A 26414-nucleotide genomic window follows, 5' to 3' on the forward strand; every position below is an offset into this window, starting at 1 on the left:
GTCTTGGTCACACTTGCTTTGGCAGACTCCCACTGGCACTAGCAGGTTTTGACTGTTTCTCAGCTGGACTTTCTGGCCGCATTCAGTTGTTCACCCTGTCCCAGTGTGACTTGTCAGTCAGTTGTTCAACCTGTCCCAGTGTGACCAGTGTGACCAGTGTGACTTGTCAGTCAGTTGTATTCTGCACTGTGAATGTGAGACTGGGCTGAGGAGAAGAACAACATAATCAACAAGCCATGCTACCTAGTACTAGTAGGACAGGAGTAAACACATGCACCCAGCAATCCTGTGCAGTGGTCTTTACCTATCTTAGTCTGGAATTTGAGGTCGAGCTGACACCTTGCAAGCACATTGTGCCAAGACTTGGCAAAGAAAAACACTGTGTGATGCTTGTGTCATAACAAGGGATCCATGTGGAAGTATTTTCAAACAGAACTGTTTCTTCAAAATATTGTAATATTGGCACTGTACAGTAACTACTTAGTCAGCTTCTCACAGGCATATTCCTGCGTGCGTACCTGTGTACGTGCCTGTGTGTGCATGTATGTATGTGTGTGTGCGTGTGTGTGTGTGTGTGTGTGTGTGTGTGTGTGTGTGTGTGTGTGTATGTGTGCGTGTGTGTGTGTGTGTGTGTGTGTGTGTGTGTGTGCGTGTGTGTGTGTGTGTATGTGTATGTGCTCACTTTTGGACGTGGTACGACGTACATACGTTGTACCATGCCTGACAGCCTGTCAGTTTTTACTTGCTACACATCTTGGGTTGTCTGGATGGTGCTGCTTGGGGCCTTTTGCCGTTTTGGTCCTCTTCCCCACCAACACCATGGATATAATGCACACTGATAACTGAGCTATTTGTTTCAGTGGTATGCCACCATACCAGCCTGAGCCTACTATAGAATGACATGTAGATAAGGACACGGGACACTGTATACTCAAGTCACTGTACAACAACCAGTGTATGTCTAAACTGACCGCACTGGCAGTAATCAGAAAGTCTGAAGGTTATCTACGAATTGGGGTTAGATCCAATACGAACCTTCTGACAAGGTCACTGCCACTGGTGGTTGTGAGAAACTCTCACCAATAATGCAATATACACTGAGTCATGTACAGTGATTCACCACCCTTGCATCATGTACAGTGATACACCACCCTTGCATCATGTACAGTGATACACCATCCTTGCATCATGTACAGTGATACACCACCCTTGCATCATGTACAGTGATACACCACCCTTGCATCATGTACAGTGATACACCACCCTTGCATCATAGTGATACACCACCCTTGCATCATGTACAGGTCAGTGATACACCACCCTTGCATCATGTACAGTGATACACCACCCTTGCATCATGTACAGTGATACACCACCCTTGCACCATTCCCTACTCTTAGTCTTGCGATGACCTCTACGTCCACATGTACATTGTAGTACTAGTAGCAGCATGGCATGTGCTGTCTGTTGCAGTATTGACAGGCGTGCATCATTGGCAAAGGTTGGGGGTGGAATTAAATGGATGCATGTAGGACGTGTTCGGTGCATGTAGAACTATAATTATTAGAAGCAGACTGTGGTGCAGTCTGTTAGAGTGTGTAGGCTGATTTCACTATCAGTGAAGTCACACTTCCAAATAGCATAGAACGAATCATCTCATATTCTTTTCCCAGTCTACCCACATTGAGGGTGGGGTTCCTGAGCGTCAGCCAGGGAGTAGAGTGTTATCAAAACTGACTTCTGTGGTGTGAATTCCCAAGCAGCACAGCTGTAATCAGCCAGCTCTTGGGAGGTCCTAGTCAATGCTTTGTGTTGCGAAATAGCATACAAACGTCTTAGTAATCGGCTGCCAGACATTGTGTGGGCTGACTGTGAACATTTTGAGCAATGGCCTAGCATCTATGGCCTGGGCTTATGGTTACCTGTAAGGTAGTTAGTAGAACATGTTTGTGTGATGTGGGTACAATGGCAGCTTGATGTCACGGCCTGTCCCTGCTCATCGTGGGCCAAGTCTTAGGCTACATGTAGCCGTGGTGCGTTGTATTCGCATTGTCCACAGGCTGAATTTGCCCGGGTGTTGCGTGGCTGCTGGCTGCTTTACAACGGACGCGTACAACTGTTGTTGGCAGACCCTGGGCATCATTGTGTCTTGCACGATGACTGCTGAGTGCTGGCTGTTGCTGTAGTGGTGTGTTCTTGAAACGGAGATTTCCTCAGTCTGGCGTATCGGTACGGGCTTTGTGAGTTACCCCTCGCCTTCAGGTGACTGTTTTTGTAATAGGCAAAGCGTGTGACTTAGTGTGTAACTTCCGGCATCTCCCAGTGTGTTTGGTTTTCTGTATTGCAACTGGTACTAAAACTAGTGGGTCTGGGTCTGAAACAGGAAATCCGTTTGCCAGGCCGCCACACGATGGAATATGGTTAGCTGCTAACTAAGTAAAGGTGTATTGAAGTAGGTTGGGTGTGTCAACCTGGCTTAAACTCACTTTTCTGGGCACCGGGATTTGCAGTGGTGTTGTTTCCATGATCCGCCCTGCACTCAAATCTAATGGGGAGTTGTGCCATTTGTCAGGTTTCTACCTGGAGGAACTATTAGTATTACTTCAGTACCCAACTAAACTTGGTACCCATGCCTTGTGTTCATACATATGCTTGTGTCAGGAGATATGTATGTGTATGGCCTCACAACAGGATGTTCTATTCATTACAACAAACATCAGAAAGCACTCCATTGCTTAAAGGTTTCTTGTGATAGTGCCAAGGGAGCACAGGAGCCGGGATCAAATCTTTTCCTTTGATCCACTGGGAAACAATGAATTGAATTGGTGTGTTTTATCAACAGTGATTACAATCATCCTCTTAGCTAACTCTCAAGTGATGTAGTTCATGAGCTCCACTGTGATGCCAACTTGGCAATAATATTATTAGGATCACTATCGGCAGCCACCAAAGCAATAGAATTAGGTCCTGACTCATAGACTCCCTGCAAGCTGTGCACGATGATGTGCTCCCCTCTGAGCAGAGCACTCGTAGTTACCAGTGTTTGCCGATGATGCTGGGATTCTTATCGGGCAAAGGGCAAGGGAGAGATTGTGCCAGAGCACCAATGCAATGCTTATGGTGGTGGTGCTGGGTGGTTGAGTGTGGAGTTTGTTCCGGCCTGTTACCCTGACTGGTGTGGCTGCTAGCAGTTTGTAGCCTAAAGTGGCCACTTGATGTACACTGAGTGATGCTGGCACTTGAAGGTGCCTAGTGCAGGGCTGTGCATGTCAAGGACACACTCAGTTACTTAGCAAGGACCAGTTTCCCAAATTGTATGTCCTGTAGGAATGCTGCCTGGCAATGGCCTCCTTTCCTGCAGGGCACTTCCCACTTTAAACTGGCCCATCTGACATGCATAGCCACCGCACACTAGCACGCACACTAGCACACTATTCTCTGCTTGGCATACTACTACTTTGGATAGAGTGGGGAATGATCATGCTACAGTGGCCAATTATGGTGCACAACTCATCTCTTCAGAGTTACATGTACCTCAGTTTGTCTGTCTAAATGCAACAAAACTCTTCAGAACCGGTTATTGCAATAATAGTAATGTTGATAGTGTGGTACTAGTAGGAATGGTGCTAGTGATTCCAATCAACTAAGAATAGATGGCAGATCACGACCATATTGCAAAGTGCTGACCATGATGTACGTATCATTACATGCTGTTTCAAGTCTGGTTAGCTTTACGTGCTGTTTCTAGTCTGGTAAACTGTTTACCTGCATGACTGAGAGTCTATGTTCAGGTTGTGGTCAACCGTCCCACAAAGGCTCCACTGGCGTAGTAATTTGAATATAGAGTCCACCCATATGGAAACTCAGAGGCAACAATACGGCGATGATTTTGTCCCGGAGAAAGTATGTACAAAATAGCCATGGACAGTTTCCTCCCAGCACTCGCTCTTTGATGTGAGCATTTTCAATCTGATGGTTGGTCTGCATTGGGGACCTCACAATGGGACATTCAACAGAACTTTATGGTTTAGCTATGAATAGGGCAGGGGGCAACATGGAGATACAAAGGTCTCTTCTGCTGGGTATACATTCTCTATGTGAGATATTAGTTGACATTTGTATCAGTTGGCCAGCAACCATTCATTCAATGTCTTCAGTGTCCATGCTCATGCCCAAGGATGAGCCCTTTCTTAGTTTCTAGTATGTACTTGGCTGCCATGAGTAGCAACTTACTACATTACATTTTCCATGCATTGCATGTGCATGCCTGGCGAGCAAATGTACTGCTTGTGCATTGTAACTGTTCAGTTGGCATGCATATCATTGACATAATTATTCATTGCTGCCATGGTCGGTCCTTTGTCATGAAGTTGTGTACATGTACTAGTTCTCACCCCACACCCCTCTACTCTGTTATGGGCCCCCTTAAGAGTTGTGTTCATCACTGTTGAGAGTTGTGTTCATCACTGTTGAGGCTTCCCCCCATGGAAAATAAAAAAATACTACTAGTGCTCTTGATGTTCCCCTACTCTCCTGTGTGTGTGTATGTTCCCCTACTCTCCTGTGTGTGTGTATGTTCCCCTACTCTCCTGTGTGTGTGTATGTTCCCCTACTCTCCTGTGTGTGTGTATGTTCCCCTACTCTCCTGTGTGTGTGTATGTTCCCCTACTCTCCTGTGTGTGTGTATGTTCCCCTACTCTCCTGTGTGTGTGTATGTTCCCCTACTCTCCTGTGTGTGTGTATGTTCCCCTACTCTCCTGTGTGTGTGTATGTTCCCCTACTCTCCTGTGTGTGTGTATGTTCCCCTACTCTCCTGTGGACATAGACCAGACCAGAGATGGAGTGTCTGTTGCAATGGACAGGTTGTTTGTGGCTTTTCCAATGATAATAATTATACTGAAGACGTTCATTGTGTGTCAGTGAATCTTTACCATGCAGTTCACTTTTTTTGCTGTGTTTGTGTGATGTGCCCAATAATATGTCTTCAGGTCCAGCTTTCCGGGAGCACCTGGCAAATACAGTGAGTTTGTCTTGTTACTAGCATTCCAGAATTAAGGCACCACGGTCACCTTTCTTGGTATGGACTAATACTGGTGACTCATACAAGGTTGCGCCATCTAGTGGGATTCCTACATTGCACTTTGCGGTCACGATTACATGTAGTTATAATCACAGGCATCCGTATTCAGTGCTATAACAACCTCAGTCAGTGTGTCCCTGATGCCATTTAAAGGAGGGGGGGGGGGGGGTGTTATACTCTGAATGGTAGAAGGCAAAGTGTCGCCGCCACACGCGATATCGCAATGTCAACGGATCACATTTCACCAGCACAGTAATTGAGTTTTGAAAACGTTCTTTTTGCTCAGCCTTTGCTCACTTGATGAACTGCATTGTCACAATACCACAGGAGTGATGGGCCTGCTGGTATCAGTCACGTTTATCTCGTTTGTGGTCTTGTTGTTGATTGGACAGTGCCTTTAGACATTCACACAACGCATTTCTCATTTTCTTGGGAACACACATCACACAAGCTATGAGATGAGATGCAGATGCCCCTGAAAAGTCTTGTGTGTCCATGTATGCGCATCTACTACAGATGTTTATTGTTGTTAGTACATGCACCTCCTTACCACACCTGCAAGGCTGCCTCTCAGGACACATAGCGTGCTTGAACATGATGGTGTTGCTGGTAAAGGCGTTTCCCCAGTCACACCGGCCCTGTCCTGTGCAGTACCTTGCAGTCGCAGAGCAGGCAGCAGGATGGGCTTGTTGTCTTGCCTCATGCTGTCAGGTCTTGCAGGTGTTCCACATAATTGCATGGGGAGGCCAAGAGTGCTTCCTAAGTTCCTAGTGATGTCCCTGCTAATCCATTCATCTGGTTCCTTTTTCTGTTTTCCTCCCTATGTGCCCCTGTCAGACAAGCCTGTGCGCACTGACATAGCCTATGTGGAGTTAAACCGCAAGGAGGGAGAATCCTTTGGTCTTATCATCGCAGGTAAGGACCCTGCTGGGTTGCTGGCCTTTAGCCTGTCAAGTCGTTATTTTAACAGTGGTGGAAACTCATGCTAGAGACCTGCAGTGCTGCACATTTGTGCCATCTAAGCTTCTTTATCAGCTGTTGCGTAATGCTGTGACCTACCAGTACACTTTGCTTGTTCCTAAAGCTTGCATGTGCTGTATCTTGGAGAGGAGGATATCTGATTCAAAACTGAGAGTGAAGTCGAAACTCTTATCTCATTGTGTACAGCTGTAGAGCTACTGTCCCAGTGCAGGCGTGTGTCTGCAATGTGCTCAGCTGCATGCTTGCAAAGAGTGGCCATGCATGGTATGGAGACAGTGTAAAAGAGCACGTTACCGAAAAGAGACTTGACTGCTGTACTTCCTGTTCTGGCCTTCACTGCTGTTGCTTCAAGGTGGTCTGGACCATGGGGAGGTTGTCACGATTGCTGACATGCGCGAGGGAGGCATTGCCAAGACGTAAGTGTTACACACCACCCAGACGTGGACTGGTAGATTGGTAGTCATTCAAACGTATCTGCTATTACAACCACTCTTCTCCAGAGCAGTCTCTAAAGAACTGCATCCTCACACCACATCATCATAACAGAATTGGTGCATGCAAGCACTAGTCCAGCTTTTTTCCCCCACAGCTGATCGCATCTAGATTCCTCTAGTAGTCATTTGGACTTGCAGCCAAATCTATGCCATACCTGAGCCTCTGTGCATGTCTACCACATTGCCATGCTTTCGTGCAGAACCGAACTGCTGGAAATCGGCGATCGCATTCTGGCGGTGAACGGAACGTCGACCGATGACCTCCACCATGATGCCGTGGTGCGCCTCTTGCAATCCGCTGGGACCGCAGCGTATCTGGAGATAGAGTACGACCTGCCTGAGGGAGGTGAGTGGAAAGTCACTTGTGTGATTACTTCTACGGAGAGAAGTGGTGTATGTTTGGTGGGGAGGGGAGGAGGGGGCATGGTGCGTTTCGTGTGCATGAGTACTTGCATACTACCGGCGCGCACTTGTACGCATGTATGTGTAACACCAATGTGGTCATGTTTGTCCTCCCTTCCTACAGCTCCACCTCCAGAGTCGGCAACGAAGAAGAAGCAGATTACTGTCGAGGTGCACGGCGAAGCAGATGGATTCGGTTTCAAGCTGAGAGGCAAGTTCTAGTGGAAAAGGCATGCCATGTTCTAGCAACAGCAGCGGTAGCTTCCACAGATAGTAGTGTGTCAGTGATCCGTATTTTAAGTCCAGAGACGGTTCATGAATAGCTGCCGAACTGCAAATACAGCACCGAGGTTTCTGAGCTTACCATATTGGTAACCTGTGCTTTTCAATGTGATGTATTTGTTCAGGTGGCGTCGATGAAGGTCTTGATCGACCGCTGACTATTGCCTACATTCGGCCTGGTAGCGAACTGCACAAGTGAGTAGATATTCTGACATGGACTCAGTGATTATGTACGTCGTCCCAACAAACTTAACCATACCAAACTGTGCTGCTGTGCTCGGTGAAATCCAACGCGGAGTGCACATTTGGCGCCCTCAATTTGAACGGCCCTTGATGCCCTGGAAGTGGCACGAATACGGCTGGACGTACACATGTACAAATCCAGTGTAATCGTTACTGGTACAGGGCGCCAGTTTTGCACTCTGGGCCGGATTTCACCGAGCGCAACTGTGCATGCCTCAGTGTTGATGTGCAGTAACACACTCTGGACAGTACCACTCAATCTAGCCATGCATGACATTATTCGGTGAGGTTGTGGACACTGCAGATTTGCACATACATTCAAAGGGTGAATCCTCACCTCATCTTCAGTGCCAATCTACGACTGTAATAAATTCCTCTTTTTCCGTATGCTTGTCCAGACTGGGAACGGTGAAAGTTGGTGATCGCCTAATGCGTGTCAATGACCGCTTTGTCGGCGACTACACACTATCTGGGGCCATCACGGCACTCCGCGAGTCACCGAACTTGGTCAAGCTTGACATCGAGTATGATGTGACTCTACAAGGTAAACTGCCACTGTATGAACTCCATGCATTAGATTATTGTGTAACAGTTAGTCCTGTGTGCCTTTCTTGTTTTGCATAGGCACCATAGGCTAAATGTACTGGTATGTTATCATCACTGTTAAGATATTGATGGATTACGGTGAGCAGGATCTCTGTGTGCGTGTGCTGGAGCTCTTTGTAGACAGGAATTCTCTGATTATGACGTATATGCCATGCCATTGTAAAGGAATTGGATTCTGTTTGCTGTCGTCCTGTGCAGCCGCACTGCAGGACAATGACCCTTGCTCTGTCCTGCTGGTTGAGCTCGTCAAGCCGCCAGGTATTAGTCTTGGTCTTACGCTGAGTGGTAAGTTTGGTTAAAAGCACTGTTCGTTCAAGCAATGCCCAGTACATAGGAGTTTGGTTTTGTTCTTGATCTCTTCTTGTGATTAGGAAAATCCTGAGTAACTTGTACTAATAGATGGGTAGAGTACACCTTGTATGTTCCAGTGGCAGGACTGCTTACGGCATAAATCTCATGCCGGTAAAGAATGTGTACCTGTATTGATCCCACTGTGTGTGTGTGTGTGTGCCCGTGGTTTTCCGACATGCAGGGAGTCCTGATGCCGGTGAGGCAATCACAATCTCCGACATCCGTCCCGGTGGCATCGCAGACCGATGTGGTGCCCTGCATCAGCACGATCGCCTGCTAGCCATCAACGGTCGCAACCTGGAGAACTCCACGCTGCCGGAAGCCGTGGCAATGCTGCTGAAGGCCGAGCGTATGGTGACGCTGGAGATACTGCCCATTCACCGCAGCATCCGGACACCGCCCATGCACCGCAATGCAATGTCGCCCGCACAATCTCACAACGCCCAGGATGACGATGATGACGATGATCTGCCAGAACCGCCGGAGGAGATCATACATGATGCTGATGGTGAGACGCCATAGCTATCAGCATTGCAGTGGTGAAGATCGGATGACATGCCTGCCATAGGAATCCTACAATGTACTTTTTACAAATGCCACAGTAGCTTTCTCCTTGGTGTGTGCTATGGGTTGTTGGCGAAAGATACACACACACGGAGTACAGTAAAACCTGTCAAGGCGAGCACCTGCCTTAGAAGACCACTGAAACCAGCACCAATGCTATTTCCAGTCAAGTGACCCTGGATAAGGAGACCACCTGGTAACAGAGACCACGTTTTGACGGTCCCTCGAGACAGGGTTAACTGTATACAGTGGCAATGGAGGTGTGCATGTGTACATTCGAGTAGGTTGCTGTCACATCTGATTCATGTCAGTCTGTGCTCTTGCTGATCCTGTTTTGTCCATAGGGCCGATGAACGGCATAAATGGCAAAGGCAACAGCACAGATCCAGGACAGAGGCTTTGGGGCCGTAAGTAGCAGAGCAAGGCATTGTTCTCACAGGTTGGCTTCTACATTATCTGACATACCCAGTATATACCCAGTATGCTTCATTGCCGCGATGCGGTTGAAGGCAGATGTATACCGTGAAGTACCATTGATCCCTCCCCCCCCCCCCCCCCCCCCCCCGCCGTGTCGCTTCCCAGCTGGCTTTTCGGAAGGGGTCGGGATTTTTTATATTTTTTATTGTATTTTTACTATTAAAACACAGCCCTGCTGAAAAACATGTGGAGAACAAAAAAATGTGATCAAGTCATTCAAGTGCAGTACATGTACAATGTACAACAAAGCAGAAGATCAGACTTGGCATGCTGGATTGTGCACATTTTTCATTCTGCACCGTCACACATTGCGTACAGCAGTGCATGCGTCGGTTCAACCCCGTATTTCATTGCATACGTCGAAGTCGTTTCACAGGCAGAAATTTGACAGGGGACGGAAATTAGAGAGGGGTGGATCACCGATACTTGACGGGACTAGGTATTATTCGAACTGCTTGTTTCAACTCTTGAGTTTTGCATATCGTTCTCTCGTTCTTGCAGGCCACCAGCCACCCACTATTGCAACCACCACCATCGGCCTACCAACATCAAATGGATTTAGCTCGACAACCAGTGCACATCATCTAAGCCTATCTCGAGAAGATTCCGCTCTGGGCGTGTCGGACTCCGCGTCAGGACAGTCCTTGGCCAGACCACGTGCACACACCACCTCCGGACCCGGTCTTGCCAAGCCTAAACCACCCGTGGCCAAGCGTAACTCCTCGTGTAAGCAGCAATCAATTGACAGTGCTCGTTTTTGCATCTAGATTTTCACGGTACAGTAGTAGGATGACCTGCATGACAATGATCTGGCCTGGTGAGATTTTCTAGCTGAAACGGTGCATGTAAGAGAGTCAAGCCACGGGGAATGTCTCCCTTGTACTTTCTGTTGCTAACCCTAGACCATTGTTGGCATGCTTTCTTTCTTCTTTTGCTCTGTTTTTTTTCCTTGCGGGGCTCAGTGTACTCCGTGTCGGCAGCCCAAGACCGTGATGGCGGCGGCAGCGGTGGCGGCGGCAGCAGTTCCCTGTCCGTGGTTGATCGTCATGTACTGCCCACTCACAGTGCCATGCAGCTATGCCGACAGGAGACCCTGGACCTGGAGCTGACAGCCGATCCGTTCGGCTACGGCTTTTCCATCTCTGGTGGCGGCGTGTCCGGAGGTCCCATAACCGTGTCCAGCATTGAGAAAGACAGTCCTGCAGATAGGTGAGTGGACAGCCAAAGCGTCACGGCGACAAAGAGGATAGACGTACATGACCTGGCACCTGGTTGTGAAGTGCAAGACCAAAGACTGCAAATGCATTCCACCTTTCAACCAAATGGTTCTCTTCTGCTAGCCCGCATGCTCATGCAGCCCTGGTCCACTCTTTCCCAGCCCTGCTCCACTCTTTCCCAGCCCTGCTCCACTCTTTCCCAGCCCTGCTCCACTCTTTCCCAGCCCTGCTCCACTCTTTCACAATGTGAGTTAATGATAGCTTGCATGCCGTCCTACCGGTAGGACCACGGGTCCTACCGGTAGGACCCAAGAAATCGCGCTGCAAAAGTGCTTTTTGTTGAGAAATTTCTTCAAACAATTGTTGAGATGAGGTCTTTGTCAGGCAAAGTAATGGCGCAAAATGCAAGGCTATGTCCAGTGCATTGCATACGCGCAATTTTATCAATTGTCAAAATGGCCGCACATACTCCTGTCGGAGCGCTAGCAACTCTGTCCAAAGTGAATTTTGACCATGGCACATCAATCGTGGTGAGGTACTAATGTTTTTATTAGTCTGCCAAGGCAGTGGAATGCATAATTCCATACACCATTTCCATGGTTACCATGGGCTGTTACCATGGAATTTCGTAGTATGCCTTGTGCGATCCCGTCCAAAATTTGTGGACTCCTTCATTATCCCCTGAGCAACAGTTTAGGGTCAAGTTTTAAGTCAATGTTAGAACAGAGGCCATGCAGCATGTCTGTGTATGATGGTCCTACCGGTAGGTCCTACCGGTAGGACCGAGGTCTATGCAAGCTATCATTAATCTAAGCTGGGCTGTGCATGTGTTTTGCTTTGCCATGCTGCAGAATCGGTGTCATGCAGGTTGGTGATCGCATCATCACAATCAACGGTACTCCACTTGGTGGCATGAACTTGGATGATGTGTGCAAGCTGATCCGTGAGAGTAGTGGACATATGCTGTGCCATCTGGAATTTGACGTATCTGGTGAGTGTCTCATACTCCACCGCAGTAGTAGTTTGTTTGGCTGTCCATTTACTAGTACATGTACCACCCACCTATCCATCCCTCTGTCCATTCATCCATGTATTTATTTATCTTTCAGTGTATCTGCTATTCAATTTGCTACTTGTTGATAACATGCCTGCTGTTTATTACCTGTGTCTACTTTCAGACGGTGTTAAGCCTACATCAGGCGTGTTTGATGTTCGCCTGTACAAGAATACAACTTCCCTTGGACTCACAATAAATGGTACGGCACGAGTCCGTTTTGCCCGTAGCCATGTCCTGATCTCACTGATGCACTGCAATGCGTGCTGTTGTGTTGGTTTGTTGCTGCAATCTCTGTCTCCCTGTACTAGCGTGTCTGTCTGTCTGCACGTCTGTCTGTCTGGCTGTCTGTCTTTCTCTGATCACACTATTCTTGGTCCCTGGTGTGCACAATATTATGAGTTGTGATACTGGTTTGCCTGGTTGTTGCCGCTTTCAGGAGGCGAAGGTGATGGCATGTGGATCAGTCAGGTGAAGAGAGGTGGCGTGGCGTATCGCAGTGGCTTGGTGGAGTGTGGTGATGGCCTGCAGGCGATCAACGGCATCCCAGTGGGCAGATCGACGTTGAGCGAAGCGGCAGGAATGCTGCGAGACAGCACTGACATTGTGGTGCTGACCATCTGCAAGAAAGAGCACCAGCTGGATGTGGCCGATGACAGTGTGGAGTTTGCCGTTGAGTTGGTGAGACGTGGCAGAAGTCTGGGCATAACACTGAACGGTAAGCCAGTGACTACTGACTACCCTTCACATGGCCCCACTTGTTCACCAATAGCAGATGAACGGTCTCCGATAGTAATCTGCCCGTAAGCATAGCGCGAATACCAAGGAGTCATAGTCCCTGCATTGTGCTTTGAGAGTGATCATTCGAATGGACTTGCTTCACCAACTTCTTCCGTGAACGGTATTCGCGAGTTCGCATCGTTCTGGGGCATTGCAAGACGTCACACATCTCAATCCTGTAAATTCCACTGGGGGCAATGCTGCACTGTGTGACGTGAGAGCCGTAGTTGTTTCAAGCCTTGGTGTCCCAGTGCAAGGGTACATGTATTCCAATTGGCTGTATCGGTTTGTTTACTGCACCACTCCTAGCAGTACGAGCACTACAGTACCGGACAAGCGGTTAGATGTGTATGCCATTCAGTAGACTCGCAACACGTGTGTCATTGTGTCTTTCCCACCTGACTGCAGGATCTACTCTGCCTGGCGAACCCATCTATGTGTCTGATATACGGGAGGATGGTGTTGTGTTCAGGTAGGTGTGTACTGGCCACACTGGTATTTTGTACCAGCCACACTGCCTATTCAGCTCCAACTGGCAACTCTCCGAACAGGCCAGAGTGCCGTGGATGTTGTCTCTTCTGTGTAGTTACATTTTGTTGTTGTAAGTTACTCCCAACTGTAGCACTACCAGTAGGGTGTTTCTGTGTGTATGTTTTATTTCTATAGTACACTGTTCGATGTACTCATTGTTTTTCTGCCGCTGTCTCCGTCTGGCTGTACTCGCAGGACTGGTGCCTTGCAGAAAGGTGACATCATTCTTAGCATCAACAACCAGTCGCTGCGCACGTTCAGCGTGCCGCAGGCAGTGCGATTGCTGGAGGAAGTCGGCGATTCAGTTCAGCTGAAGATCCAGCGAACTAGCAAGAGTGAGTTAGCGTGAGGCCTGCCTTCCTACGTGTGCGTTTCTGTGTGTTCGTCGTCGCTGTGTGTTCGTGTGGCATTAATTACCTTTGTGTTGAGTCATTCGTTCATTTACCGTGGTTGCAATCATGAGTAAGTGAATGTGATAACGGTAGATTACGTTTCAAGAAAGCTATACGGTGAATCAATTCAACAATCACACTTATTCTTCTACTAAAGTATCAGAAAGTCACACAGTGAACTTAATTGTCTGATTTGTGTCTTCTGTTGCTATTGCACACCTTGCAGAGGCTTACAGCAGTGATAGTGATTCGCAGTTGTCTTCACTGGCAACTGCCTCGTTTCCGTCACCGCTGCGGCAGAGCCACGACTCGTGGCAGGTGTCGCGCATTCACGGTGTGACCGGCAGTGACGACGACGCCATAAGCAGTGCCAGCACGCCGTCGACAAACCGTACCGGTGGCTTTCTGGCTGGCAGCAGAGGTAGTCAGATTGGCAGTATCGGTTCGAGGACTCCGGCTGCGGTGGCTGCTAGCCTTACGCACACGCCTGGACAGCAGCAGCAGCAGAAAGTGCACAGAAGACCTGCATCGGCTGGCAATCAGGACTACCGCCGACGCTGGACTGAAGTGCCGGAAACCTCCATCGCCGCGTCACTGCCAACGGCCACCACTCCGACTAGTACAGTGCGTGTGCCGACCAGACAACAGACCTCGTTCAGTGCCCTGCCGCGCAGTGGCACATCGTCATCGTACACGACCAACAGCCTCACCCGTCACTCACGACCACCAAGTCAGGCACCGTTCAGCGACGCCGGCTCTTCAACGCATTCGGACATGTCCAGCTTGCACGGCACAACCACCGGCCATTCCGACAACTCCTCTCAGTCCAGTCCGCAAACAACCGTTCTCCGGCCAAGAGCAACATCAGCCCATGCCAAGTTGGCAAGCGCTGACAAGCAACCAGTGGAGCCACCATCACAGGATCCCTCGTCATTGTTGGCGGAGCTCGAGTCGTCGTTACTGGATTCAACTACGTTTACATCACTCTTATCTACCGGCAAGAGTCCTGACAGGGCGGCGGCGGTGGTGTCGACGCAGGCAGCAAGCACCCTCACTACAGTAGCAGCGCAGAGTGCGGCAGCTATCAGCGGTGGAAGTGTCTCCTCTGCAGCTAGCACTCCGGCCGGTGCTCGCCGCAGCTCATTCCGCCAGGCCGTCCCGGCAAGCCGCTCCACGAGCACCGTGCCCGCTGACCGCCATTCTCTGGACGGTGGCAGTGTCGGTGGTGAGCGAGTGACCCCGACTGTGCAGTCAGTCGAGATGCACGTCATCGAACTGTCCCGGCCGGGCCTCAACACCAGTTTCGGCTTCAGTATCTCCGACGGTCTCTCAGAGCCGGGTGTCTACATCCGTGCCTTGATGCCAGGTGGCATTGCCATGCAGCAAAGCAAACTCAAACCACTGGACAGAGTACTACAGGTGAGAATAATAGAGCACTATAGACTGGCAGCGTGCTGCTAATCTCACACCTGTAGGCTGGTGTGATCTGAAGATCCTCTGTACAGTAGAGTCGTGCGTCCAAGAACGTTGTTTCCAAGGGGTTAGTTAGCCTGGGCATTCTTATATTTTCAGCAATCTGGCTGCATTCTTATAGCACACATTCTTCACTTTAGGCTGTGGCGTTCTTGGGCTCAACGTTCTTCGGCGTGAGACTTTGCTGCATGTCTTTCCTTTGCACCGTGGTGTAGCTGCATGGTGCCTTGATATTACAACAGTCGAAGAACACCACAGCGTATATTTAAGAACGGCGATGTTGTTTCCTGGCAGCTTTTGGAATTCATATGATCCAGTACGTATCGTTTCTAAGAACGTGCTACAGGAACTGACCAGATTGCTTAAAAAAAAGAACATCCCAGGCTAACCCTTTGGAAACAACCTTCTTGGGCACTCGGCTCTACTCTACATATTCTAGGCCGTACTCGATGCATGCTGACGTTGTGAACAGTCAACAATCACACCTTGTTCAGAACATGTCCAGAAACTCAAAAGTTGTACTTTCGTTGCCTTCTGACATGACTGCAAGCATTATTTTAAAACCGCTCTCCATTTGGCTTGTCTATCCAGATCAATTCAACGGATGTGAGGGACTACGATTGCCGGCAAGTGCTTCCAGTCCTGTCGGACGTACGGGAAACCCTGAGACTGGTGATATGCCGGTGTTCGCAACTCCGCTCCATGTCTGGACTTGCCTCGCCCAGCTCGTTCAAGTGAAGAATGGTGAAAGACGATGTGCTCGTGAGCACAATACCGGAATCGACGTAATAGAATGTCTGGCCTTATTAGGTAGAAGATTGAGTAGCCACTGAAAGTCATTACAAGCCATCAACTATTAGATGCATAGAATAGAACGTGCAAAAGAATCGTTTTTTTGTCAAATGAACCTATCCCTCATCGATAACAATCCCTGCCTCGCAGTAATTTCTCGACGTGGGCAATGCCTAGAAAGCAGCAGGTACCGTTGACATTGATCTAAAACACTAACTAGCAAACAGCCAATAACTGCATTATTTACTGTAAGGCCGCAAATTCCTTGACATAGTTACCAACGTAGGGGCATGGCTGGCTCTGTGAGTACTGCTGCTTGTTACGTTTCATATCATCACTTCTGTGAATATTTTGGTTATTTACTTGAAGTACTTGCGCCGACAGCTCTGCGCGAGCTGTGTGGGTTTCTTGAGTTACTTGTTTTTCGTTTGAGGGGGAGGGAGGATGTTGAAATACACCACACGGCAAAAGGCACATCATACACTGGAGGAGGTTTCGATCACAGTTGTTTTATCATAAAATAGGCCACAATCCAGCAAATTATTAATTTGACAGTTCCTACGATTGAACAAGACGAGAATGCTTGACGAAGAGAGCAAAGAAGAACATAAATAAAGAAAAAATAGGACAGATAAGAAGAGAACAGCGGAGACTGATGAAGATTGCAATCATGTTATGTACAGCGTGCATAAATCTACTGCAGTAATATGATGACGTGACACACATTTACTGGTCTGGCAGATCAGGCAGGTACATCATCCTGCGGACAACATGGTAGTCCAACTCAGTTTCACAGTGACCTAAAGTAATCACACACAAACACCGGCAACATCAATTAATTCAAAATTTAATTTAATTATTCCGTGAACGGGATATGAAATCCTTAGTCACGTATTAGTCACACAACTGGAGTGTCGCAAGGCGCATGCATGGTGTTGCATGCGGTTCTCAATGGATTAACTCTTCTATTTCTGCAACTCAACACGAAAACTTTCTGTTAATCCCGCTTTAGGTGGATGGGAAAAGAGACATATTGAGGCTCTGCCATACGTGAAACGTAGAGTCTACAGCTTCTGGGTCCAGATTTCTATGCGTAGATGAGGTTCTCTACGTTGTGCTGCATGCAAAGAAAATGAGTACGGATCTGCTGGGTATCATTCAAATGCAGGCTGCCAAATTTGGAAAATATGACACGGTATGGTAAGCAGTGAAAAACAAAACCCTGTGAGCACCAAAGAACTTACCCATCTCAGCATATACTGGGTCAGTGTCGTAGAAGTACTCATCCATTGCAGTGCGGACAAAGTCGGCATGCAAGTTCTGAGAAAGATAGTCACATACAGAAAGAACTCAAGCATGTTACATAAAGGACAAAGCAGAGACCAACAGACAGGCGCAAAAAAAGTCATCGAAAGAGTACAGAGAATAGGCCAATGGTAAAAGTGCAATGCAGAGCCTCTGCAAAGAAGGCGTAACAACACTGTTTTCACAAATCTGACTTGGCATGATCCCAGCCGACGAAATGTGTCTGAAAATAGGGAAATTCATGTTATTGAGAAATTCATGTTATATAAAGGCCAAGTGAAAAAAAGATTATTAATTTTATCGTCGGTGCCCGCCCCGAATTTCCGCCCCTCCCCCCGGCCAAATTATATTTTTTAGTTCCGGTAAATGTACTGTATGTACTGCGATCTCCGCCTGCTGTTTCTAATCAGCGTGACTGTAGATCTTGGAAGGCCAAGTCCGCAGAAGGAACCATACATGTATGTGCTATGGGCTATAAAAGTGAAAGAGATTATCAGCTGCCTGATTTTCTTTGTGCTATGTTGGTTGTTTCACTTTTCCTCAAAGCAATCCTCAATTATCTTGCAAGATGTTATTCATGGCTGACGATTCATCTGCATCACATGGATTTATCTCACGCTGCGCAATATGGCTTCCAAAAAAGAATAGTGAAGAAAGGCATGTCTAGGGGTTGTGAGTCTTGTGAACACCTACCAGTATACCATACATGAAAAATATAATAAAATACCTCCCGCCCGCCCCGATTTTTCGGGAAAATCTGACGATAAAGAATGAATATATTTTACATGGCCGAATGCAATGCAATGTTATCGTGCTGGAGATTCATGTAATATAGTGCTGGCAACTGAAATTTGGCCCCCCCCCCCCCCCCCCCTAGCGGTACGCTAGCCGCGTTAGCGATTCGTACGAGACGCTAGGGGGATCGGATTTCAGTTGCCAGCACTGTAGGTGGGAACAAAAGAACCTTGCAAGGCGTGTAGATAAACAGGTGAGTGAGGGGGGGGGGGGGGGGGGCAATATTCTCAACAGCCAGTAGATGTACTCACGTCGATTCTCTGATCCATCTCATGGAGGGGAATCGCTCTGCCGAGGGTCATCAATTGCCTGTAAAAAGACATAAAGGGGAAAGCTTTCATGAGGCAATGAAAAACAAAAAATTAGTAGCACATACTTGAAGTAGACTAAACTTTCAAGTACAAATCGCTGCCCATTGGAGAAGATCCTGTTCAAACAAACATCACAATCATGACAAAACCTAAAAGAGGCTGATTCAGTAAGACTTACTTTCCCATCAGCTCAACTTGACCGGATGTTGCTGCAGGGAAAGAAGAGGGAAGAAGAAATGTCTAAAGACAAGCTATAACATAATATTATTCAGAAATGCATGGCTAGCATGGGGAGCACCTAAGCAGAAGAAGGCACATAAAGCAATGCTTCTATGCACCCGAGGCCTAAAACAAAACTACACAGGTCATGCACCGTTTACCTATTCGAATGACCTCATGGCCATTGGATCACTGCAGCAAACAGACACTATTTAACCAACTGCAGAGGACAATGCGGGAAGCTTACATTCGGTGTTCAAAGCAAGTTCAGCCTTCATCTCGCACTTGGCACGGTCAACGTCAGCTTCACGGCATCTGTGTCGAATGCGATGCCTACGGAAGCAGAGGGAAAAGAAGGATAACAGTGAGGCACCGAAAACATCTCAGCTTAGAGCAGCACCTGACATACATGTAACACAACATCTCAGTTTAGAACTGCACACAACATACATGGACGACAAGAACGGAGGCGAACACATTAGGTAGGTCACACAACTGCTTACCAGTCCTGGGAAACGTAAGAGAAAGAAGCCTCCTGGGATGGGTTGTGGCTAATGATGTAGGTGCCACTGAAGGAAACAAGCAGGAAGCACAGCGGCTATAACACCCAGGCGAGAGAAACCAGCACCAAAATGGCAATACTCGACCTAGCAGTCAAAGTCAGACCAAGATATCGGGCCCCCCTTTGCTAAAGGGGCAAAACACGATGTTGACCATCAAGGGAAGTAGACCCAGCAAATTGGCAGCAATGCACTTCCACTCAGAATGCACGTCCAATGCAGGAGTCAGCCACCATGGACTGTCACAATCTTGAATATACTGTAAAACATGTAAATTTCGGTGCATTAAAATTTCGGTGTCAGGGACCTGATGGGTTTCAGGTGTAACTTAGAATTAGGTAACCAGCATTCCCTTCACATACAGCTCATACTATTACTGTATAAGCAGAAATATTCGTCTGGAATTTAATTTCGTCTTTTTCGTCCAAGGAGCTTTTGGACTAAATTAAATGTAGGACGAATATCGATTTGTCCAGCGTTTCTATACACTCTTATGATCCATGGACGAAATTTTCAACCGGACGAACTCCTTTTCTTTGGAGTTGGACGAAATTATTGACCGACGAAATTTTCTGCCTCTACAGTATGCCATTTAGGTGTAATCTAAATTTAGGTGCTTGGTATTTCTACCAAAATCACCAAAATTAAACTGTTTTACAGTACTGTGATGAACCTCATTGCAGAAGCAATCGACAAGGTGGCAGAATACTTACAAAAGACCAGCGGTGCCATAATAGAAAGCGAATGGCTTGAAGCAGTAGGCATAGACATTGTAATCCCACTGATGGGCGTCCTACAAAGTACACAGGAAACACAAGGTGTTACAGCTGGGTATGGATTGAAGAGGTAATCACACATCAGCAGAAATGACAAAGCCAAGAGAAAGAAACAGACAGCAAGAAAACAAGAGCTACAAAATTAAACTTACATAAGCAGCGCGGACAAGACCATGCCGGGCATCAGCGCCGCAAGACCTGTCGTACTGTCCACAGATCTAAAATAACAAAAACACAACAGGTAATACCAGCACCATATTTAATGCTGAGCATCTGGCATGTACACTCGAATCTCCCACATCAGAGCACCCGTCTCAAATGCAAACCCATCCAAGTCAGTTGAGTGTCATATTTCTTCAGTGCATGCATACACCACCATACTTGTGCAACAACCTTCAGTATAATGCATTGAAATATGTCCCGAGAAAGAGAGAGACCAAATAGTGAGATATCATAAGTGTGTATGAAGAGTGATAACAGTTATTTACTGGGCAAACAATCATGGTGAAGTAACACGGAAAGCAGTTGCAGGTGCCGCACCATAGGCTAATGCAAAGTGTCTTACGCCACACCGTTGGTTGGTTACATTCACTTCAAGGCAGGTGAACATGAACATAAGATCAAAAACCAACCTACTCAGTAACTTACATGGCGGACAGCCTCCATTGCCAAGGAGTCAGCGTTGCCATAAGCAGGAGCCTGAAATCACGAGTCAGAGGACAGTCAGGGTTAGGAAGGGAACAACACACATCCACAAGGCAGTCACACTGACAACTTATACACCACCATTCACGCACCATAGCACAAAACCTACCTCAAATCCGATAGCAGTATAGCAAAGGCCCATATCGTCATCACGGACGTTGACCTACAGGAAAAGCACAAAAGTACAACAAATAGGTTTTGACATTACAACTTAAGTTCAGCTTTCAAGAACACAAAAACAGGGATATTCTGCATGCGTGTCTGGGATTATGGTTCAAAACCACTCCGCACCCAAGTGTCACCCCACATACGGGCATCTCTACATTCACCAGTGCATTATACATAAGGAGATAATGAAATAATAGAGAGGTTCCGCACTACGTAAAGTTGAGCAACTTTAGGGTTCACGGCTTGCCACTAAAAGCACCCGTCACGTGCGCCTCCATTTTGGATTATGGACGCGCGCTACAGGCCGCGACAGCGCCTATCGAAGTAAAAAAATATCGACTCGAAGTCTAGCCGGAGAGCGTACTTTTTGAATTTTTCCTTGGCTTCAGTGGCTTCACTTCACTCGGGCTTTGCATTTTTCTGACTGACCTGGACTTGATGATGGCGGCGGTGGCGGTCTTGGCGAAAGATCCAGTTCCATCTGAGACACTCTGTCGTCTTTTCTTATCTGCTGAGGTTCTGGCAAAGCGCAGCTGCATCGAACCTGACTAGATGTAGCTGCACGCATCCTTTGTTTGCCCTGCAAATCTCGATCTGTTGCTCTTCTTGCTGTTTGGCCGCTGATGCCATGGAAGAAAATATTCTTCCTGTAAAGAGGCCGAAACTGAGCTAGGGCACGTCAAGATATGTAGGGTATACAAAGAAAAAGAAATGTCATGGTCGTTTCAGCAGCTCACGACAGCCAACACGCTCCATCGTCGGGATTGGAAGTATCCAGCACGGCTGTTCCGAGCGCTGCTGCTCTTGTTATTCTTCTTCTTCAAGAAATTCTCCACACCTTGTCGGCCAAAGTACGCGCGCGCGTGCACGGAAAATAGATGCGCTGAGCCGTTTCTTGTTCGATTTTGACAAATAATGGCTTGTTGTTTTGCTCTCGACCTTGGCTATCCTTCTACCGTTCAGTAATTTACGGAAACGCAACGGCTCCCCCTGGTTTTGTAGCCGAACTTTGGCCAAAGTTACTGGAAAACCCGGAACTCGTTTGAAAAAATACGAACGGTGGAAGTCTTGGAACGTCTTTCGTGCGCGTGGATTCAAAAATTCAGGCAGTTTGAGCCAACCGTAATGAATCCCGTAGAGTTGAAAGTGAGTGATATTGATGGGAAAATGCGATTTGAGCACTGACCGATTGTGTGGGACAGTATATGCACGCGCCTGTCACGTGCATGATGTAGCTGGCGACGCTAGCATGCCAATCCGTGAACCCTAAACTTTACGGGGAAAACCCGTGAATTCGCGAGTTTGCACTCCACTTACGGAGAGTACGTAGATAGGGCTCTGATAACGTAGCTGGTCCGTAAGTGGATTGGGGTACAAATTTATGACTCTCTCCCCAGGTGGATCTGGTCGTACACTGCCGCGTTCGGAGTTGCCAAGGGCAGCTACGTGAATTGAAAACTCCGTATGGCGGAACCGAGATGCGAATTCAGTTTACGTAAGACTTTCCGTAGATCGACTACGTTTTTTACTAACGTAATTACGTTATGCGGAACCTCTCTAATGACTGGAATAAGACCCTGGTTCTCGTCCTGGGATGGTGGTCACTTTTCAATTTCATAAACTTCAAACATCTGAACACAACAAATCAACATTGTCACTTACATGGGAGCCAGAGTATCTAATGGGGAGGAACTCCACACTCTTTCCAGCTGGGATAGATTGCAGGTGCTTCTCAGCAGCCTCCATTACCTCGGCATGCTCAACATCTACGGAACAGTAAAAAGAATAAAATAGACAACAGTTGTCTCTAAACGAGTTTCCAAAAAGGAAGTAAAATCTGATAATCCACAAAGGCATGTATGTACACACGAAGAAAGTGACAAATAGTCACAGTCACAAACTCTGCACAACAAGTAAGGCGCAAGCCTACCACCGGCAAAAAGACCAGAGACAGACAACATATCACCAGATGGCCCACACCAATGGTCTAGCCTCACTAGCTTCCAGAAGGACTAACACCCACACAAGTACGTCAAGCTTACCACCAACAACAGCAAGGCAAAGATTCTCGCCGACTGTGGAATCTCTGGCAAAGTTGGCCAGGGACTCCTGAGTGATGGAGCTGTGGTAGTGTGAAAAGGAGCAAGAAAAACAGGGAACACATGAAGCGATAACTGCAGCCACAAAATTTAGCAGAGGGAGTACCGTACTCGCGCGATTGGAGCCCTAGTCTCCAAGAACCAGTGAAAAATAAAGCCCTCTCTTGAATAGTGCCCCCCCCCCCCAGTCTTGTAACCAAGCCCATGTGCTAGTTTGGTGTTCTTTTGCTAATGTTCTTGGCCATTGCTTTGCACTGGTGTTTTCAGGAACAAAATCGCAGGTCTTGTTCCCGTTTCTGTGGAGTCATGAGTGTTTACAGTACACTTTAGGCTCTGTTTTTCTTTGTTTTATGCTGGATGACGTAAATGTACCAGCAATGAAAAAATAGTGCCCTACTTGAATACTACCCCGTCCGTGATGGACATTGAAAAAAATAGTGCACCAGGGGCACTAATCACGCGAGTACGGTAGTGCTCGGTAGACATATTTTTCTGGCAACGAACATGTCAATCGGGCGGGTTTTTCATCAGGGGGTTTCAGTCAACAAGTTCAGAGGTGCACTCTGGAAATTAGATTTACACAATGGGCAGTGCACACAGGCATTCATTACGGGAGGGTTCAAGGAGAAACACAACACATTCCCTTAGGAGCATTACCAACATCTACAGACAGTCCCTTATTCTAAATCCAAGTATCTGTAATAATAAGCAACTATAATTATATACGTACATGGTGTGGAGTGTGTAAGCACACTGAGAAGGAATGCAACGCAATCCCACACAGCATGAAAGAACATTGGAGTTCAGATCATGACAACGCAGTGTGTTCGTTACTATCCCCAAGGTAATAACCAACAGATTATGAGGAAACCTGCGGAACTCAACGCCTGGGAAGAACATCATTGATGATATCACTGTCATGCGAGAAATAAATGCTTACTTGATTCCATCAGTGTTACCCAGAGGAGACAAAGACAAGGTGGTGCCTTGGAAAGCAACGTCGTGCAGGTAATCATAAAGGCAGGCCTCCGGGTCAAGCTGAGTAGCCTGCCAACAACACAAGACATAGGCACAATATATACAAGCATGTTCCAGTGGCCTGCGCTCCAGTAGCAAATCACAAACATTCACACTCGTCACAGTGGTGGATACAAAGTCATCATCAAAACTAGTGATACCAGGAACCAAACTATCATCCAATGAACAAACACATCGTCTACTAAACCCAATACCCTGGATACATACTTCTTTCTCTCTTTGTATCTTTGCATACGCGGTGGAGTGTGTAAGCACACTGAGAAGGAAAGCAATGCAATCCAACACAGCATGAAAGAACATTGGAGTTCAGATCATGACAAAGCAGTGCGTTCGTTACTATCCCCAAGGTAATAACCAACAGATTACGAGGAAACCTGCGGAACTCAACGCCTGGGAAGAACACCATTGATGATATCACTATGTCCTACGAGAAATAAACGCTTCCTAGATTCCACGAGTGTTACCCAGTGGAGACCAAGACTATCCCAGTTCCCTGGATATTACATGCTTTTTTCTCTTGACATCGGGTACAAAGAACTTCTCTGAGGACCCTCACATTTTTCCCCCGGTCAGTCGGCCTTGGATCTACAGTACCATAAAAATAGGCACTGACTTGTATGTCGCCAGGAGGTATACTGTACTATAGACTTACTGTAGTATTGTCCACATCATAAGTTGTGCTCTTTGTCACTCTAATATTATTATATTATTATTACACCTTCCAGTGGCTAAAGATGAATCAGTGCCAATATAGATGAGGAGGTGGCGTTTGCCAGCCATGGCGTAGAAAGAATGGATAAATCGGACGTCTCCAAAAACAATGTCAAATCATAGGTATTTGTCTAGAGGAATGTTGTCATGATGGATACATGAGGATTAGAGAAGCGCTCTGCTAAACGTTAAAACGTGAAACAAAGGTGAAAGGCCCACGCAGACACACAACGAACCTGCAGAGTCCTCAGCGTGCTAGCACGCTCTGCTTCGATATCGTCCTTGTTAAGAGCTGGGTTGCAAGCCATACCAGCCAGGAGGGCAATGTCTAGAAAACAAGCCAGCATCGAGGAAAGTCAAACCAGGTCATTAGGCCGAGAAGAATACAGTCGAACAGAACAAACCGCCATAACAGGCGATAGCAAATTATCATACGCAACTGTTGCGACAACCAGAACAAAATGTTGACTACACAACAGATAGCCGAAAGTGAGGGTCCCTGGCTCGAGTTCTGGTGCTGGCAGTCAATTTTCTTTCACCCTCCCCTATCCAACTCCCTCAAACTTGTGAACAAAAAATACGTTTAGACTTACTCTCAGCGACATGCTCCTTGGGAGAACGGAACAGAGTGCCATTGTACTGGCGCTCATTGACCGTGTGGACACGACCATTGATACCAGCTACCTTGCCGCATAGCGCAGCAGCAGAGTGCTTAGTTGTACCCTACATGCAGACAGAACACCGAGCATGCAGAAATAAACCGCACGGTGTAATACAGATAAAATGCAAAGTCCGCACATCTGGGTTACAACTGGCTATACAAATGCGTTGAGAAACACAACCAGCTTAGAGTTTTGATGTGCCAGGCCACCGCCATGCCCGAGATACCATGGTGGCAGATGTGTTGTTTTCGTGTGTTAATTGAAAGAAACCAATACAAGAAAGGTTGAGTGCACATGCCTGGCTGGCCGAGCAACCTGATAGTTCAACCTCGCAACAAGCATCAATAGACGGCCACAGCGAGATTGTAGTACACCGAAAGACAAATAAATGTAGACGAATAGTCGCAGTATGCAGTTACTTTTTTTCATTCTCTCTGTGCATCCCACATTGTTCCTTGTCCTTATGCACGTCATCGCACCACTGTGCTGGTACTAAGCGGGGTATATACCAGGCACACCGCTCAGGCTCATCCTGTGGAGGCCTGGTGGGATGATAAAGATGTGGGGTATGTGTGTGACAGTTTTGTGAGGAAAAAATCTTGCATTCTCCTTCAGCCAAGCAAAGTCCAGTCCAGTCGCGTGTGTGAGACTGAGGTCGTGACCCGCAACAACAGGTCCCACCTATTCAATACCGTATGTTCTCAAATTTCTAATGCATTTATGTACAATTCAATATTTTCAAAAACTTTACAGTGAGCCTACTTACCCTTTGCTGGATGCGTTGGAGGAATCCAGAGATGCCGTTGGTTGCTCTGGTTTCCTGCTCAGAGCCTCCTTTTCGAAACAGGCCAACCTAGGGATAAGCAGTGGCGCAGCAAACCACATCAGCTTAGCCAAAGACTAGACTAGATGGCCTGATGTCATTTTCTAGGATTTTTCTCGCGCCAGTTCACTTACAGAGACGGAGCCAACATCAGAGCGGCGTTGGGTGACTACGCGAACTCCATTTGACAACACATTCACCTCCAATGGGTGGCGTTGCAGAAGAGACTGGGCATAGCAAAACGCCACAATTATCCATAAGTGCTCAGCCAGACAATCCTATGGTGTTCATTTTTACACCAAACATACCAATCTATGTTGAGTTTGCTCGGTCCTAACCAAAGCTTGTGAGCTTGCTGAGCGCGCACCCTAAAGAATAAATCAACACCAGCATACTTCAGCTACATTCCTTCAAAGGACTTCCATGGGCTCGTCCATTACTGACCCCGAAAAGAGGGGCTCGATGGAGCCGCCGAACACTAGGGCACGCCATCTTCCACGAAGGAAGCTCTCGTTCAATGCCG

At 47.4% G+C, this 26414-nt stretch overlaps 2 protein-coding genes across 3 annotated transcripts in view; one reads left to right on the plus strand and one right to left on the minus strand.

The window, feature by feature from the left end:
• Positions 1–16131, plus strand: part of LOC135809491 (glutamate receptor-interacting protein 1-like) — a 29120-nt gene extending 12989 nt beyond the window's left edge. For both annotated transcript variants that reach the window (XM_065322848.1, XM_065322849.1), the window contains exons 3-21: positions 4989–5020; positions 5918–5995; positions 6414–6477; positions 6756–6901; positions 7082–7168; positions 7365–7434; positions 7881–8026; positions 8287–8373; positions 8621–8947; positions 9348–9410; positions 9982–10206; positions 10443–10689; positions 11549–11688; positions 11876–11953; positions 12191–12469; positions 12940–13003; positions 13258–13397; positions 13681–14873; positions 15519–16131. In XM_065322848.1, coding sequence (XP_065178920.1) covers positions 4989–5020; positions 5918–5995; positions 6414–6477; positions 6756–6901; positions 7082–7168; positions 7365–7434; positions 7881–8026; positions 8287–8373; positions 8621–8947; positions 9348–9410; positions 9982–10206; positions 10443–10689; positions 11549–11688; positions 11876–11953; positions 12191–12469; positions 12940–13003; positions 13258–13397; positions 13681–14873; positions 15519–15665 — 3613 coding nt within the window. In that variant the 3' untranslated portion in view covers positions 15666–16131. The remainder of the gene's footprint in view (positions 1–4988; positions 5021–5917; positions 5996–6413; positions 6478–6755; positions 6902–7081; positions 7169–7364; positions 7435–7880; positions 8027–8286; positions 8374–8620; positions 8948–9347; positions 9411–9981; positions 10207–10442; positions 10690–11548; positions 11689–11875; positions 11954–12190; positions 12470–12939; positions 13004–13257; positions 13398–13680; positions 14874–15518) is intronic.
• An 81-nt stretch (positions 16132–16212) lies between these two features.
• Positions 16213–26410, minus strand: LOC135809492 (uncharacterized). The gene is made up of 19 exons (XM_065322850.1): positions 26336–26410; positions 26200–26259; positions 26026–26118; positions 25835–25921; positions 25000–25129; positions 24643–24734; positions 23598–23704; positions 22601–22680; positions 22221–22324; positions 20500–20553; positions 20334–20384; positions 19838–19903; positions 19623–19702; positions 18853–18918; positions 18597–18682; positions 18309–18339; positions 18071–18128; positions 16964–17039; positions 16213–16519 (listed from the first exon to the last, which is right to left on the minus strand). Exons 1-19 carry the CDS (start codon positions 26381–26383, stop codon positions 16446–16448), a joined length of 1443 nt encoding a protein of 480 aa, XP_065178922.1. The 5' UTR covers positions 26384–26410; the 3' UTR covers positions 16213–16445.
• Positions 26411–26414: the final 4 nt, after the last annotated feature.

Source organism: Sycon ciliatum, chromosome 2 (genome assembly GCF_964019385.1).
Source record: "Sycon ciliatum chromosome 2, ocSycCili1.1, whole genome shotgun sequence".
Classification (NCBI taxonomy): Eukaryota; Metazoa; Porifera; class Calcarea; order Leucosolenida; family Sycettidae; genus Sycon; species Sycon ciliatum.